This window comes from Moschus berezovskii, chromosome 15 (assembly GCF_049115385.1).
Source record: "Moschus berezovskii isolate FMDL1 chromosome 15, NW_MosBer_1.0, whole genome shotgun sequence".
In the NCBI taxonomy this organism is placed as follows: Eukaryota; Metazoa; Chordata; class Mammalia; order Artiodactyla; family Moschidae; genus Moschus; species Moschus berezovskii.
Window position 1 is genome coordinate 29,879,708 of NC_142474.1, and position 18,069 is coordinate 29,897,776.

The window sequence follows — 18,069 nt, forward strand, 5'->3', positions numbered from 1 at the left end:
CTAGAGTTTAGGTTAAATGAGACAAGTGGAGGCCCTCTTGGGGGGAAAGAACAGAGCAGAGTGCAGCAGGATGCAGTCCCAGACGTGACCACCAGCAGGGGATGAAGGAACCAGTCTGTCAGGATTAAAATCCAGACCTAAAACCAGCCCAGTCACTGATGTTTTTTTTACAAACCACTGAGATTAACAGCATTTTAAAGTAACTCCAAAATGATAGCCTAAAGTGCTTCCAGAATCCTCAGAGGCACCTGTGGTGGAGGTCACAAATCCTGCATGTGGCATCTACGTTGTTTCAGGTGACAATTCCTGTTAACTTCACATCCTTCACTCCCTAAGACCCACGCTTGTGCTGTCTCACCCGTGTGCTCCCTCTTGGAAACAGAAGTATTTCTGGGCCACTCCCAGTCCAGGTGACTGAAGTGAGCAACCTGCCGTCCAGGAGCAGGTGCAATAAGTGAACATCACCTGAGTTCGGGGACAGCTTTCCCGAACCAGCCTTCTGCTCTCTTGGAAAACTAGTTGCTTCTGGCTTTTTAAAGTCACCTTTCATCCTGCCTTCCCTGCATCTCAGAGTATGTAAGTAGGTGTAACTAGTGTAAATTAAGAAACTGGTAAAAATGTGGACATGGCTGGACCTTCACAGCTAGTTGGCTCTGTCCCCCTTGTCCATTTGGCCCCACTGTCAGATGTGGACTGGTTGCTGCCTGAATGGCAGTGACTCCACACAGCACTGGAGTGTGACAGTGACAAACTTATTTTTGTGTAGAGCTTAAACTGCACCTGCTAACTGCACCCACATTCCTCCCAGCTGTTACCGTGTGTGCACCTTCACAGAAGGGAAGGAAAGCAGCACCCCCAGGGCATCGTGGCTCCAGAGACGGCAGACCCCCCAGTGCTGTCAGGAAGCAGGGAAGGCTGCCAGCCTGGAAGTTGGAAGAACACAGCCCCCACCCCCAGGATTGTGTGCCCAGTCTGGATCATCCTGGGGTCCTGCCTGTGGCAGAGTGGCCCGAGTTCCAGGTTAGGCGTTTTCTTGGGGAGCAGCTACAGGAGGAAAAGCTGCCCGGTGGCCTGGTCACTGCCCCAGATGACGTCGCTTCTGCTGGGTCCGGCCATTGGTTTGTACTGGAAATGAGTTGTTTGTGGTGAAGCCCGGTAGGAACCAGGCAGGCCGGTGCGTTCAGGGACCAGCAACATTCTAATTGGCTAATTTCCCAATCAGCATGAAACCGGAGGCCTTGTCACTCGGCAAGGCAGCTGTGGCGCTATGGCTTCGCTGGCCACTGGGTGGCACTGGTGGGCCTCGGTGGGGACGGGAGGACACAGGCACGGAGGGCCGCCCTCCTTGGGCAGACAGTGCTGTGCAGCTGCAGCAGGACAGGCAGCAGCACCGGGCTGCCCGCGCCCAGTCAAGGCTGTTGCAGGGTGGCTCCTCATAGGCCCCGCGAGAAACCCTGAGGGACGGCCATGGCTTTATGCCTTTTGTCCTGCCCAAACAAGGTGCCAATTTACCCTAAAAGTCCCCAGATATGAGGCTTAGTCACAATGAAAGCTGGGTACAGGGGAAGCATGGGCAGGGGGACACTTCTCAGGAAGCACGGGCTGTAAATGTCAAAGGAATTAGAGCTTCTGGTGTGACCAGGCGCCAAGCAAGACTCGCCACATGGTGTGAGGAGAACCCCTCCCTTTCCCCTTGCCCATTCCCATGTGGCTACAGACCTCCCAGACAAGGCAGCTACTGCCCAAGGATCGGGTAAGGGGACCAGCCAGGGCTCAGAGACCATAGTGGATCTGGGGCATGGACTCCACACACTGTATCAGCAGCTCTATTTTCAGCTCAGCCTGGCCATGTATGAGGATGCCTCTCATTTTAACTCCTCCTGGTGTGAAAATTACCGTTTTGCTTTTGTACCTTTGCTTAATTAAGTATTCTTCAGTGAATTTCTCCTGCAGTAGTAGTAATGCTTACATGGCGGGGGTGGAGTTGGGGGGGTGGTACAGAGAAGACTCGGGAGGCCTGAGCTCTGGCTCTGTGCTCTCACAGCAGGAGTCTGTATGTGGGTGCACAGCCTAACTGTCCTGCTTTGGGGCCAAAGCTGGTCCAGATGGGACTTTTTTCTTACTGACATCCAGTATTTGAGCGACTTACACCTTGAGAGGTGCATAGAACTATCCACAATAAATTTGCAGGAAACCAAGTACACTTCCAGAGGCAAAAAAACCCTTCCTTGTTTTAATAGTTTCACATACAGTATTTTGAAAATAAAATACTGAATGATTCACAATGGGTTGGTAATGTATGAAAGAAACAGTCAGTCACCCCTTCAACAGGAATCACTAGGATGACATGGGACGGAGGCCATGGGAGGCAGTGTTCCCGTGTCCTGTCTGCATGGCTAGTGGTGGGGTGACCCCCGCCCTGAGACCCCACCAGGAGCAGAGCTGCTGCATATCCTGAGCTCCGACCCTGCCAATAGGCACTCCTACCACTTCATTGAGGTTCAGTTTTCACTCGTCTGTGCCTAAATCATCTACAACTTTAAGAACCATTATGGGGTTGGATGCTTATTGCCCCCAAGCCGCAGGCCCCTAGTCCCCAAGGGTGGCGCTCAGTGCAGCCTGTGGCCCAAGGCACCTGCTGACCCCGAGGGTTAAGCGGCAGTTACCTTGCTGATCGTCCTGTTGATGCCTCCCGGTGCACGGCAACGCCCCAAGCTTCGTTTACATAAATTTAAAGTGGAAAACTTTATAGATCTTCTTAGGTTAACTCCTTTAACTTTCAGAAGAAAGACTAACTATGTGCACGGTGATGTGCAACACACACACACCGAGGACGTTAACTGTTCAAGTACAGCCGAGCCTCGTGTACCACAGGGGAGGGTTTACAGCTGTATCTTCAGAGGCCCGTGGACTCGATGCCACCTCGGGACCCTGCCTCGGGCTCATCTGCATTTGTCACAGGAGACACAGAGCCCCACAGGCCACACGCAGGCCACAGAAGAGCAGGTGTGGAGAGCAAGACCAGTCCTGCTGGAAGCTTCCACCCCATCCCCCCGGTGAAACACCAGAACTACAGGGGGCAGCCTGGAAACACCTGAGGGTCTGTTAGAGAAAACACCTGTGCATGCGAAACCTTCCCTGCACTAACTTTCTGAACAGCTTGGCTATTAAAAAATCAAACACTTGTTAGAATACTTAAAAATACCAGATAATGACATCCAAAAACATTCCAGCTGTATGGGTAACAAAAAACAGCCATCTTGGTGAACCCTGTATGAGAACAGGTTCTGACTCTTCAAGTAGGGGGACAGATGCAGACGTGCAAAGCTAGTCTGTCACCAAACACATTTTTTTTTGCCACTACCCTGGAAGAGACGGATAAAAATGGCTCATGCAGCTGATAAAACATGTCTCTCCGAGGAGGGCATCGCTACTGACTGCTCTGCTTTGGGAAGCTCTTCTCTCACAGCCTGTGACAGGTGTCGCCCCTGTGAAACCACATCCCTGGGTCCTGGAGCCCACGGAGCCGCAACTTGGAGACTGGACACGTGGCTCACGGGGCCACGCTTGTGTCCCAGCAGGCTGCTCAGCATCATTGGACCTGGCACACAGGGATTCCCATTTTAATTCTCAAAGCTAAAGGAAACTGCAGAAATTTCATTTTTCATTCAAAATTTTGTTCAAATCCCGTGTTTGTTCAAATCACCTCGGGGCCATGGAGGGAGCCTAAAACATGGGAAAATGTTCTGAGTCTGTCAGAGTCCCACTTTCAAATTCTAACAAACCAGGGACACCTCAGAAAAAAACACTTCAGCCCTCGTTGTGACTTGACAGTACTGAGAAGTGAAGAGGAGGAAATGGAGAGGAAAAATGAATTACAGAACTATGAAAACATGAACATACATAATTTGGGGGAGAAATAAAACTGCAATTGTTCCCCTAAGCTAAACTGTACAGAAACTCTGAAAAACAATATAAATAAATATCAGAGAGCAAGTACATGTTATTCCCATCACCCCAAGGATGTGAAGGGCTCTGCGTCCGCAGGGGCAGTAGGTCAGAGCCCTCATGCACAGCAAGGGCTGCCCCTTACCCACAACCCCAGGCCAGTGCCAGCCTGGGAGAGGAGGGTCCAGAGCATCGCCAGGGCAGCACGCTGACCACCCAATGTCTACCCAAGACTTGACCTGGACCCAGGGCCATGTGGACAACGACCCCTCCTGATGATTGTCCTTGCATCACCTGCACCCAAAGTCATACCTGAGGCTCGGGTGGCAGGTAAGGGTCCTGCTGAGTGTGTGTGCAGGGCCCTGGGGAAGATCCGCAGCCCCCTCCCTGTCAGGTGGTGGTTTGGGGAAGAGGCAGAGGCATAGCTGCTACTCACCGAGGCGAAGTCGGGTGTTTACCAGCGCCCTTTTACGCTCCTCCCAATCATCTTTTGGGAAGATGACATTTCTGGGATAACAAAAAATCATCAGAAGCAACTAGCTCAACTAGCTCAAAAACTAGCCTTATGCAGGCTTGAAGTTGTGGCTATCCATCCACGTGGTTCTGAGCCGTAAATGTGCTGGGAAAGTCAGTGAGGAGCTGATGTGCAGAGAGAAAAGGCAGGGCAGAGGGAAGAGAAAACCCCGACTGTGAGCAGTCACTGCCTCCTCGCGGGCTGGTCTCCCCACCTCTCCACCCCAGTCTTCCACCAAACACCCAGAAGAAAGAGTTGGGTGACAAGTGCCCACCCCTCCTATCTGTCAACTTCCCTAACTTGTGGAGCACCCTACAGCTGACTCCTAGCTCAGAGCCTGGGGGATTCTGGTAGACAGAGAAGGAAATTGGAGAGAAATCAATCACCCAAGTTTGGGGCTACACCCCAGTCTTCCTTTTATTCTGCCACATGCCTACAACCAACCGAGAGCAGTTAGCACAGGATCCCAGAGAGGCTGTTCCACGCCCGCTGACAGCTGGGCAATGGTTACAGTTAGGTCCAATCATAAGCCCTGGAAAGTGCTACTGTGTAGAGGTGTACCTCTACTGTGTTGAGTTGCTATAATTTGATGAAAATTGGACACGTTGTTAGCATGAAGTTCTTCGTTCAAACAACCTGAGGTGTATTGAAATTCATTTTAATATAGCAACTGGTTAATATTTAACCACTCACTCCTAATATCAGAAAATAAATAAATATATATATATATACACACACATACACATAGTATCACTTTGCAGTTTACTTGCAACTTCATTTCTTAGGTCTTGGGTCATTTACATTCTCAAAATGCATTTAGTTATGCAGTTTTCCAGCCACATTAGAGCCAGGAGGTCCCCCTTTGGGGGACTGGTTTAAGACTGGGCTGAAAGAAGGCAGCACTTGCCTGTAATCTGGAAGCTTAGGACCACTTAACCTTTTGGTGCTTTCAAAAAAGTTGCAAGAGTTTAAGAGCATAAATTAAAATTGAGCACGAAATAATCTCAATCACAGAATACAATGTGCCCTGGAGCAATTTAAGCGTCCAAAATTTAATTTTGGAGAATGAGGCTGAGAAACAAGAACTGAGGAGAGGCAAGCTGCACGACCTCCTCTGGGACTGCATGAGTCTGTCTGACCCATCCAACCCCACTCCCAGGAAGCAGGGGAGGAGGGCAGGGCGGGACTCCTGGTCTGGGTGCTGCTCAGCGCAGAGACATCGTGCTCACTTACCTTCCGGCACAGGAAGCGGGCCAACGGCCTTCAGGACTGGCGTGTGTATTTGTGTCGTGTGTAGTATGTGAATTGGACGTGAAAAAAATCCGTTTGGTCAAAAATAATTTAACTCCTGAAAATCATACTTCAGCTGAAAATCAGCTACAATACTACTATGCAGTAAAAGATGCCCACAACATACAGAGAAGAGAGGGTGTCACGTGTGTGGGGAGCAGGCTGCATGGCACAGCCCCATGTGGAGAGCTCCCGGCAGTGGTGGCACCGTGGCAGACTCCGGCGGACCTTGGGGGTGGGCTGAGTGCCCCACCATCAGGTTCTGCTGAAGACACTACACATACTTACCAGAGCCTAACAATAAAGAAAGCAATTAAAGACATCAATGGGTCAGAGGTGAACATTCAGCCATGAGCTGGTACAGCTTTTTAGAAACACTGACAGGAAGTCCCGACAGACTAAGGAAGGGTGCGCCAGGCTCAGGAGGCCTCCTGGCCTCAGGCAAGGGCTCCGATCTCTGCAGATGCAGCACCACACATGGCTAGAACTCCTAGATCTGAACAGGCCTGAGTGCACGGCCGTCCAGAAAGACCAGGAAGGGTCCAGAGCTCCCCCTGGGTGATACATACATTTATACAACAGTGGCGGCCAGGGGGCAGCAGTCTGTTCTGGCTTTACTGCATTGTAATTGTGGTCGCTGGCCCAGGACGGCGTGCTGCTCTCACAGGCTGGCTCCTTAGTGAGGACCTCGTTCCTGGGAGGGGCCACCGCTGCCTTCTTCACTGCGTTTTCCTTTTTGTCTGAAGCCAGTCTCTTGTGCACAGAAGAGATTTTAATGCCTGCCTGGATAATCAGTAAAGCCCCAATCACTAGGGAGATCAGAAGTTAGCCTGCGCTCATCTTACTTGGCCATGCAGGTCAGGACACACTCAGCTCCTGGGTCAGCCCAGCCCACAAGCTGCATCGGCCACCGCCCTAGCATCCTGCTGAGGGGCCAGGCTGACAGGATAATGAGGGGCTTTGGAGCAAAGCAATGAAATGAAGCGCAAGCACAGCAGGCAGCGCTCCCGTGTGAAAATGCACCCAAGCAACACTGCCCAGACAGGGCTGTGGACATAACAGCACGTGGAGAGGACAGGCATACCAATGACAACCTTGCACCCCCGCCCCCGACTCTCAATGTGGGCACCCTCAGGGCCCGCTTCCCAACCCCGCTGCCTACAGACTCCAACAGTGACCACTCGCTCCCAGGATGGCTGATCTGCGGGGGGAGCTACTCCATGCAGCCACTGGCTTCTGTGTTTCTGTTAGTCCCTCAGCTAGAGGCAGGGGAAGAAAACATGAGAACACTTGCCTCTTCGTAATTCTCACCAGAACACTGGTGGGGAAGGCGGAGGGCAGCGTGCAGGCGTCTGGGCCCCTCTGTACCTTCCTCTCTCTCAATCAACCCAAGCCTGGCACCTCCAGGTACTTTTGGTTTCAACTACGTAAATGGCTGGTCTTGGTCAACTTACTTGAACGCTACATTTCTGAAGAACGATTTTTTCTGGCTTTGTCTTGAGCTTTTCTTTTGCTTTAGGTTTCTGCTCCTTCCCTGCACTCAGGAAGCGCATGGTGGCCGCGGCATGCTTCAGGATGCAGTCGTTGCTGCAGTAGACCGAGTCGGGCTGCGCCACGCTTGAGCACCCAGGGCCGATGCACTTGGCAGCACCAGGCGCCTCCACGACCTGCAGGACCAGACATGGGTTCAATGTACTCACCCACTGGGGCAGGCACCATGCTCTGTAAGGTCACTATTTATGGTACTGAGATTAATGCCTTTAACCATGTATGAAAGATTTTGCATAAAAATGTATCTGTTTATTCAAAACACATAAACCCACCTCCCGAGTAAGGCGTCATGTTTTCAACCACCCTTCACGCCCTGCATGGTAGGCAGAACTCTGAGAGGACTTCTGCTGCACACTTCTCAACACGGTGGGGTTTCACACAGAATTAGGTTCTGTCATTGAGCGAATGGGCATGGATTTTGCCAATTTAATTAAGATACCAGGTAATAGGCTTTTGAGTTAATCCAAAGCTTTGACTTATCAGGTAAAAACCCTCAAAAGAGGAACTGAGCTTCCAAAAGAGGGAACACCCCATTGCTGGCTCTGCTGGGAGGGTGCCCAAGCCTGGGCTCTGCAGTCAAGGACCTCAGGCAATAGCCAGAACACCCAATTACACATGAATCTCAGAAACAACAGGTCTAGTATCAGCATGCCACAGAAATTGCCAGGAACATACTTTATATGCTTAGTTACATGAAAGCTTTTGGAAGTGGATCTTACCCCAACTGAGACTGAAGAGACCCCAGCTCCACTAAGACATGGAGAGCAGTCTTGTAAGACCTGGAACCAAGGACCCGGCTCTGGGTTTCTGGGTTAATGGACATTTATTGTCTAAGTCGCGAAGTTCCGGTCACCCTGTTATGCGGCTGCTGTTGCTGCTGCTGCTAAGTCACTTCAGTCATGTCCGACTCTGTGTGACCCCATAGATGGAAGCCCACCAGGCTCCCCCATCCCTGGGATTCTCCAGGCAAGAACACTGGAGTGGGTTGCCATTTCCTTCTCCATGTTATGCGGCAGGAATCTGGAATATGACAAGGGCTGAACATAGCTGCTTGTGGCCATGATTACTAAAGCACATTTTAATGGTCGAGACTAATAATGTATGTGACATATACATGAAATGTACTTGAGCAAAATCTTTTTCCTCAAATAATGTACTTAACTGATTTTCCTCCATAGAATCCAAGTTTTACCCAGAAAAAAAACTTAAGCTTACGTGCAGTCTTAAACACAGCAGTAAGATGAAGCTTCCTGCTGATTTCCATTTCCGTTATCTTTTTCTTAATTACCAGTTATTCTCATATTTCCACTCAGTGCCTCCTCACACCCCCAGGACAGGGTCCAGGCCTCAAAGCTAACTCACTGCAAGGGGATGATGGCAAAGGTGCTGACGTGGCCACCGCAGAACCCCTATGTGTACAACACCTACAAGAGATGGGCCATGGTGGTGGCGGGGGGTGCCCAATTCAAGAAAGGCTTGGGGTGAAAACACACTCTGAGTATGACACTTGTGAGTGCCTGAGACAGTTCTCAAGATGCACAGAAACCATGACCCCTGGACAAGACGTGTGAAGAGCTGGGAAAGGAGGAAAAAAGAGCTGCACAAACACTGGTGAGTGGGGAACATCATCACAGAGGGCACGTCAGGCACAGTCATCTGGTCACCCTGAGGAGCTGTGCGGCTACCATGGCTGGCCTCGGCATCCTGCCTTGAGGTGGGGTTGAGACTACTGGTTTTCTCAACACAGGGCAGGCGACACAGCTGCACACGCACTTCTGTGACTCAAAAGTAATTTTCTTAATACATGCACTTTAAGCTCAGGATGTTGGTCATGAGAACACTAAAGACTAATTTTTTAAAAAAATTATGAAATATGTTAGATCACTAATGACAGCACAGGAAACAGACACAGTTAACAACAATAAACACAGAACAGGCCATGCTGGCCCTGAGCTGGTGCATGGACCCATGAGCCCGCAGAGCCCAGCCCTACCCTAGCCCTATGCCAATCACTAACTCAGAAGACTCTTCTAATCTTGATGTTTCTGCCAAAGGCAGTTGAGGGCTTACAGTCACCTCTACCGTCGGCCTCAGGAAATAAGTACTTACGGGCTGGAATATCTTGAGCTTCTTCTTGCCACTTGGGTTTGCAGCTTTTTCAATTCTACCCTTAATTCCCTGGTCTTCACTTGACTTCTGCTCCACGGTTCCTATACTGGTGAAGTCCGTGCTGTCGGCACCCAGGGGTCCTGACCTCGTGTCCTGCATGTCTGTGGCTTCTGAGCTGGCCTCATCCTGCACCTGCAGGATCGTGCAGTTGGGGCAGATGTAGTCTTCCCCATTCCTCTCCAAGAGCCGCCCTCGAGCCTCAGAAATGCCCACACAGTCACCATGAAACCATTCTTCACATCGGTCACAGCAAATCATAAACCTGAAATAAAACAATGGTCAAAGTGTTAGTTGCTCAGTTGTGTTCAACTCTTTGCGATGCCATGGACTGTAGTCTGCCAAGCTCCTCTGTCCATGGGATTTCCTAGGCAAGGAGACTGGAGTGGGTTGACATTCTCTTCTCCAGGGGACCTTCCCAACCCAGAGATTGAACCCAGGTTTCCCACATTGCAGGCAAATTCTTTACTGCCTGAGCCACCAGGGAAGCCAATGGTATCAGGAATGAAAAGAAAGGGAGAGACAAACTCAATTTTAAAAATATCAATAAGTCAAATTCCAATACTGTTTAAAAAAAAAATTACAGAAACATGGAGCATAAAGAATCTCAGTGTGCCCTTCTCTCAGTTCTATTACTGTTGTACATTACCAAATGTACATCATCCTTTTCTTTGAGGGCACCCTGCCCTGGACCTCAAATGCCTGTCCACAGAATGGCAGCCACATCTTTACCCCTGCAACTACCCAACGTCCACACTGTGCTCCAGTCACAGCCAGTTCAAGCAGTGTCCCGAGGGCTCTCTTGGACGGCAGACCCACTCTGGTGCCAGCCATCGCACCCATTCACTGCCATGGCTGGTATGACCAGGCAGCCAACATCCCACATCAGCCACCACCTGGCAAGGGCATGGTTCTGGGTAGTGCTCGCCCACTCCACTGGTTTCTTTCTGACAATGACTTGCTCATCTTTCCCAATGAGTAAGTCACTCATTCAGACCAGCTTAAGACTCTCTTTAAGAGAACAGTGAAGTCTCTGGCAGTTCTCCTGGCTCTGCCCCCAACCCTCCCCAACGACCCACCTGTTGTTGTGAGGCTGGCGGCATAGGCAGTACAGGGCGCTGGGGTCATACACCTCACACTCCGGTTTGTGTCGGACCGAGTCTGCGGCTTCCTCGGCTCTCCCTCCCGGGGCTACTCTCCCATCCGGCCGGCCCTCTCTGTCCTCTTTTGCTGCCTGGGCCGCAGCCCCCAGGTCGCCCTCAGGCTCCCGTGAGGTGGGCAGCGAGCCCTCCATCGCATCACCCGCCTGGACGTCCACGGTCTCAGCCGGGTCCTCCTCCCGCCGCTTCCTCCGCAGGCGGTTCTGGATGCCCCTCGCGGGCCGATCCGCGGGCTCCTGCTCACGCTTCTTCCGCAGGCGGTTCTGGAGTTCCTTCAAGGTCAGTCCGTCGCTGTCGCTGTCAGACGTGTCGTCCTCGTCCTCGCCCTCTCTGGCCTTTGCCGAGGAGGCCGACCGCTGCTTAGCACCCGTGGAGCTGGACCTGGGCCCACTCTTCCCGTCCGAGGCGCTTTCCACACTGCCCTCAGAGGCAGTCTCCGCGTCTGTCGCTGGACAGGACGCTGGCTCCCCAGAGTCCTCCAGGGACACGGGGGCGCTCCGACGGCCACGACGCCGCACAGTGGTCAGAAACTCCTCCACCCGCTCAGTGCGCTTTGGCTGCCGCCCGCTGCGCCGCAGGGATGGACTCTGCTGCTGCCGGGGCGACGGCTCCAGGGTGTCTGCCTCCGCATCCCCGGCACCCTCGCGCTTAGCGATGGTGGTCCTCCGGAAGCCCCACGTCTTCCGGAACTCCTTGCTTGTGGGCTTGATGGCTTTCGGCGCCTCCTCACCGCTCGGGTCACCCTTCTCATCCATACCTGACAAGGAAACACAACCAGGCCATGTCAAGCAACAGCCAGGGCTGTGGTCCAGGCCTGACACCCATCAGCTATGAGCAAACAAAGGACTCCCTCACACATGGGAAAACCCGACCTACAGAAGGCAAAAGTGCTTCTACAGTGCGGGAGGATTCAGTTACGAACCCCATGCTCAGGAGGAAAACCCAGCGAGCAAACCACATCTATGAACATATCCCCTGACTGCTAAGGACAAGCATGTATACCGGAAGTCAAGGAGAATGAGGAATTGGGCAGTGGTGTTGCCAGGACGGGGCAAGATAGGGCAGCAGGGGCTCTCTGGCTCCCCACAGGGAGACATGGGCCCACCTCCCACCTGGCTGGCTTCGGGCCCAGAACTCTGGAGCCCCCGGCACTGTGAGAAGTCCACCACCCAGCAGGGGAAGGGTGGAGATGGACTCGTTTGCACCCTGAACACCCAGCCCCGCTGAACCCACCCAGATCCTAGAGCCGAGACCGTGTCGACACAACAGGGGTCAGCCAGCTCTGCACTCAGGTCCGCAGCAGGAACACTGAGCCAGATGGCACCTCGTGTGTCTATTTCTTCCCTCTTCTAAGAGATCATTAAAGGCTCTAGTTTGTGAAAACTTCTTTCTTATTTCAAATGAAAAAAGCCTGAAAAAATACAGTATATACCTTAAGAATTTTTTCCCCAAGCTGTACAAGCTTCAATTACATTTAAATGCTAATGACAACTCAGATTTTATGCCACGTTCCATCCCAGGGGAAGGACTCGTACAGAATGAAAACCTGCAAACAGAAAACACGCAAAATTCAAAGTCACACACCACGGAACTCTGTTTGGTTCCCACCAAGTGGCGTCACCTCCCATCCCCCATCCAGACCTGCAGCTCCCCGCTCTGGGCCCTGGCCCACGCTCTGTGACATCAGCACCCACTCTGTGACACTGTGCCCTCAAGGGCCATGCCACTGTCCTGGTCACCCAAGGCTTTCTGCAGGAAGGACTCTCCTCTGCAAGATACAGCCCTCACCTTCAAGAATACATGTCATGTAAACTAAAGGCGCACTCAATCTAATGATTGATTAGACACTCTTGGGCTAAAGTTTATAATATTTCAAACACATATTAATGGTATACCAGTTTTTATACATATATAAATGCCACTTTTGAAATAAAAACATGACATCAAAACTTAAAATTGTGTTGTTGGCATTTAACATATTATCAACTGTGGGAGTTTCGTAAAACCAAAACTGTGGCTAATAATTTGATATGTGAGTGAATACTGAAACATCTCTGGTAAATAACATTTGGATAACAAAAGATGCATCAATATATCTCCAGTCAGTAAGATGTCAACACTACTGCCATTGTTACCTGCCCCACACAGAAGCATGGGCACTTCTCCCGACTTCCTAAACCCAGCACAAACAGGGCCGTTACAACCTCGTGACACAAGGAAAGCACCAGGCCCCCAATGCTGCTGTCGTCAGCCACTGCTCACAGATCACAAGGCAAATTATCTTGAGACTGTGTCCACGGAGTAAGCTTCTAAAACAAACAAACAAAAAAAAAACAGTTTAAAGATCTAAAGCAACCAGAACTAAAATCATATTTAAGGAAAAAAAAGGCACAAAACTTTCCAAGCAATTTCTTAAGTCTACATTATGGGACCTACAAAGACATTCGGCAAGTCCACAAACACAGCCCCCTCCTCTAAGGACTCTTTTTAAAAAGGGGAGATGTACACTTTGGCTACACAATGAAAGCAGGGGCTGGGGTGGGCCATGGTTGGGACCCTTGTGGAGAGGGAGCAGGAGATCGAGTGAAGAGGCCTCAGTGGGCGAGAAGATTTCAAAATCAGTCACTGGCATCAGCTGCTTCCTAATTACAACCTTACTTCTGATGGACCCAGGCCAATAAAAACCAGAGGGAGAATCAGGAACAAAACATGAAAAGATGAACTAGAAAATTATACATGAAAGCAATTATTTAGAAATTCTTAACACTGTAGCTATGTCATCATTTTAGTTAAAAATCTAATATAGATTTCAGGAGACTAATGTTAAAATTATTGGACATCCTGTGGTACAGCTTATCTTTGTGTATTGACGCATTTAAAGAACACTTCTCCTCCTGTCCCCATTCAATCATCAAACCTAAATGCTCCACAAACACGTTTCTGTTTCTAGGTAAATCTGCAGTATTAACATTTTAACACATTTCACATTCTATACCCAAGACCCCTGCCTGTGCCTCACCTCACCTCTTCCTCGCCTCACTCCAACTGCCTCCCCTGTTAACTGTGGTCTCCTTAGTGACCTCAGGACAAACATTCTATCCCACCTCCTTTTAAAGGGACAGGATCCATCTCACTCTGGCCACCCCTCTTCCCCAACACCATGGCCACTGCTTCTCTTTTAAGTGGTAAACCCATTTCAAAATGAGAAACTTCTCAGAAGGTACTGGAAATAATTCTTACTTTTATATTTCACAACAATGAAAAAAGTAAAGAAATTAGGATGTTCTCAGGAAAAAAACGTTTTTAAAATTTATGCTAATCTAAAAACATCATGCCTTTGGATTTGAGTTCTGAAAAATCAAAAAAGGAAAATCCAGTTATTTGTTAAGTGGAATGAAATACTTAACTCAGAAAAGATAACATAATTTTAGACAATTTGATTCATTTTTCTTGATTTTATACTTGCAAAATCTATTTCATGATTTCTTCACAAATTCAAACATAAAATTTCAGGTCATGAAACAAAAAAAATCAAGATAAAAGAAAAACAAAACCTCTATGATCAAAGCAAGTTAAAAACAAATTGCTATGTTCCTAACAAAGCTTAAAGTAGGTCCACATACAACAGCAGGTCACCAAACGGTGGTCACAGTGGACCAACAACTACTCCAGAAAGGAAAAGGACGGTGTGTTAGTCGCTCAGTCATGCCCGGCTCTTTGCGATCCCATGGACTGCAGCCCACTAGGCTCCTCTGTCCATGAGATTTTCTAGGCAAAGATACTGGAGTGGGTTGCCATTTAGGCACTCCTCTAAAGCTGAAACATGCGACAAGCTGACTCACTGGAAAAGACTCTGATGCTGGGAAAGGTTGGGGGTGGGAGAAGGGGACGACCGAGAATGAGATGGCTGGATGGCATCACCGACTCTGTGGACATGAGTTTGAGTGAACTCCGGGAGTTGGTGATGGACAGGGAGGCCTGGCGTGCTGTGATTCATGGGGTCGCGGAGAGTCGGACACGACTGAGTGACTGAACTGAACTGAACTGAGCTGAACACTGGGAAAGAGAAACCCAGAGGCGAACACTGGATACACTGAAATGTACAATCTTAAAGTTTCTAAGTACAAATGTCCTCTCAGCTGAAAACGGCTCCATTTCCTACTAAGTAGACATGCAAATACCAGCGAGAAACCGTGGGTTCCCCAGGCCCCCATCAGCACCCGAGGGCAGGTGCAAGCCCACCTCCCTGGCAGCTCTCCACTCTTTTTGTTGTCGAGGCCCCATGATATCCCTAGAACTTGAGGACCCCAAAGATCATTTGCTCATGTGGGATGTGTATTTCCAAAATTAAACCTGAGAAAGACTTTCAGAATTGCGCGCATTCCTTCATACCACAGTAACATTGACAAACTGCACTTCCACAAAAAGCAGTTGTGACAGGAACCTGGCGCCACATCCGTGCACTCTGCACACCTTCCTGGCTTACAGCCCAGCTATAAAACTGTAAGGCACTCAGAGCGCACCTTGTGCCCAAGCGCACACACGCAGAGCCCACAGACCAGCATATCTCACTAGCCAGCATGAGACACATCTGCTAATGCCAGCGTCAATCTCCTGAAACATTCTTCCTTACGGGGAAAATCAAGCTCATGGTGGCAGAAAAAAGCTTTCCAAAATTCTAATTTTCACTTAAGCTGGCATCTTTTCATCAGTAACAAATACTGTCAGTTGCTTTCTTCAAGATTCACACTGTGTATCTTTGAGAAAACACCTGCCAAACATGCGGAAAATGCGGCGATGCTCTGCGGGCGCCCCGTCCCCTCAGCGGGTGCGCTGCCAGGGACCGCTGTGCCAGTGGCGTGTGCCCACTGGCGGGGTCTGCTCACAAGTCTGTGACCCTGGTCAGGGTTTCCGAGCCTGCCCTCCAAAAGGGTTTTGATACATGCCACGAACATCTGTAACATGACATTTCTAGTTGCTTAAGGACACGCTGGATCCATGTCAAGCAGTCACATGTATTGACACTTTAGTATCAGAAGAGAACAAACATTTCCTTCCACAAAACTGGTCTAAAACCACCACTTAATTTTCCCTTCAGATTGTCCAACCCTTGAAAAATAAGCCGCCAGAAATGATTTTCTTAAGAACAAAAAATATGCTCCCCAAACAACGGGGGTGAAACTGGACTCTACAACCAGGTACATCTGAAGGCTCAGCTTCTACAAACTTGCAACATGCAAGTAACCACATCTTGGTCATTTAAAGATGTCAGGTCTGTGGACTGAGGGTTCATTTCTCCGAGACACTTTAACTGCAATGAAGCTCCTACTCTCCCAGTACAAAGATCAAACAGCTAAGCTTCTCAAGAAGGTAACAGGCAAGCACACACCTGCCCTGCCCTACCTGGCAGCAAAACAGGATGGTCCTCAAAACCTCACAACCGTGAAATATTCCCAACTACAGCGTTACCTCTTTACTCTGGCTGCGCTAATTCACTTTACAGTTCTGCCAGGCGAGGCCAAGGTTCACAGCTACTGAGATTTCATGTTAAGGGTCTTCCGTCTCTGACTAATTCTGTGCTGTGGACGAAGAGGGACTGAGAAGACGCTAAAAATTCTTTAAACCACCTACCAGGAAAAAAAAAAAAGGCAAGCTTTCCCAATTAAAGCCCCTTTCACTACTTCGTTTTTATTAACAAGGCAGTCACTATTGATGGCCTGCTCAGGAATTTCAGATGATGGGAAACACCCTTAAGGGTGGGTGTCCTCTGACCACATGTGACCCCACGCTCATCCTGACTTGAATGTACAGATGACAGTTCAGTCCTTCAGGAGCCCCATCAGGATAACCCTGAGGTTACAAAAATTACCCTGAAGCAAAGGTGCCCATAGCACGATAAGCTTCTCAAGAGGTAACCACAGAGAGAAATCTAGGAACAACCCTGCTGTTTAACATTTCTGAGGTGTTTTTGCTTTACAGGTATGTGGAGACAAAAAACAAAACTTTTTGCTTAAAAACTCGCTGGGACCAACGTCTCCCTTGGGCAAGCTCTACTGAGGTCAGGCCCCCAGCTCCCTGTGTGCAGTGGCTACTCCAGTGTCTCTCCCCAGTTTCTAGTGAAAACACAGGCTTGTGACCAGATAAGCCACCTGAACACATTGAGGTCACAGAGGAAACAAGGCTCCCCGTTCTCTACAGGGCCCTGCCACCGTGGACAAGCTCCTGGAGTGGTCTGCACATCTGCACCCTCTGAGCCTTCACAGATGGGGTGACTGCCCTGGCAAGAGGCCTCAGAGCTCACCCATGGCCCTGCCACCAGGATCGAACTGCCCCAGCACCCTGACCCCAGGCTTCCCGTCCCCGGAGCTGCAGAAACTCAAGTCCACTGTGTGAAACCCCCCAGTCTAGGTCTGCGTCACGGCAGCTCCCTCTTGCCTCCCAGGGACAGGAAAACATGGCTTCAAACACTAGTCAAGGGAATCTGAACCCTATACCCTGGGGGTTGGTGCTTGGAAGGCCATCGCTGGGGTCTTAGGGACCCTCTGAACTGCACAGGCTCTTATCCTTACTGAGTCTGCAGGATGGGGTGAGTTTGGCCACCACTAAATGCCCAGGACAGCACTGGGATGGGGTTCCAAATGGGTGCCACTCCTCCCCTTCCCCAACCAAGACAGAGGGCAACAGTGACTGTTTGGTCACAGCCGGGACCCGGGCATGGAAAGTACCTCCCAGAACAGCCATCCGTGCAGGCACCCCCGCAGCTGCTTCCCTAGCATCTCCAAGTCCCATGGCTGTTAACACAGAACCTTGACCCTCCAGCTCCCCAGTGCCTCACGGTGGCAAGAGCTGCTAGTTAGGGTCCAGTGGGAGTCTGTGGGTGAGGAGAGGACGTCATACAGTAGAGGCAAAACACCCTCAGATCAAAAGACCCCTGAGACTTCACCCAGCAGGCACCTTGGCCACACTCCAAGCCTCTCATTCCAGGCAGTCCACTGAGAGGGAGATGTGTGCATTGAACCCTCCTCACTGGGGACAGCAAACTGGCCATATTCCACTCTTTTACCCCAAAGCAAGGAAAGGGTTGAAACGCCTGCATTCAAAGACACTGCCTATCTTCTTAACAGCAATCCATTTCCCAGGTGTTAAAGTTTAGAGACAACTGTCTTTTTCAATTCTCATTTCTCAACAACAGCATTTCTAATCATGATCTAGGCAGAGGTTCTCAAAGTGTGGCCCCCGGACCTTCCATCTGGCCTCCAAGGTCAAACTGTTTGTACAACACTACTTAGCAGAGTGACTAAACAACAACATGAAAGTATTCTGTGACCTTTCGAGGCAGGGTAGTTTTTCAGAAGCTAAATGATGTTGGTGTGATGATAGCTGGAATGTAGAAGCAGGCAGGAGAATCCGGCTACTGTTGCCTTGCTTAAGTCAGACATT

General features: G+C 50.0%; 1 protein-coding gene across 6 annotated transcripts in view; it reads right to left on the reverse strand.

Moving 5' to 3' along the window:
- The window catches only part of DIDO1 (death inducer-obliterator 1), a 49,914-nt gene that overhangs the window by 18,268 nt on the left and 13,577 nt on the right, over positions 1-18,069 (reverse strand). For 3 of the 6 annotated variants that reach the window (XM_088843921.1, XM_088843918.1, XM_088843920.1), the window contains exons 2-7: positions 12,834-12,938; positions 12,062-12,175; positions 10,549-11,386; positions 9,413-9,734; positions 7,207-7,419; positions 6,322-6,535 (exon numbers count right to left, since the gene is read on the reverse strand). In XM_088843921.1, the coding sequence (XP_088700047.1) occupies positions 6,322-6,535; positions 7,207-7,419; positions 9,413-9,734; positions 10,549-11,384 (1,585 nt within the window). In that variant the 5' untranslated portion in view covers positions 11,385-11,386; positions 12,062-12,175; positions 12,834-12,938. Of the gene's footprint in view, positions 1-6,321; positions 6,536-7,206; positions 7,420-9,412; positions 9,735-10,548; positions 11,387-12,061; positions 12,176-12,764; positions 12,939-18,069 lie in introns of all 6 variants that reach the window. The other 3 variants (XM_055433581.2, XM_055433574.2, XM_055433565.2) reach the window with 1 other exon arrangement.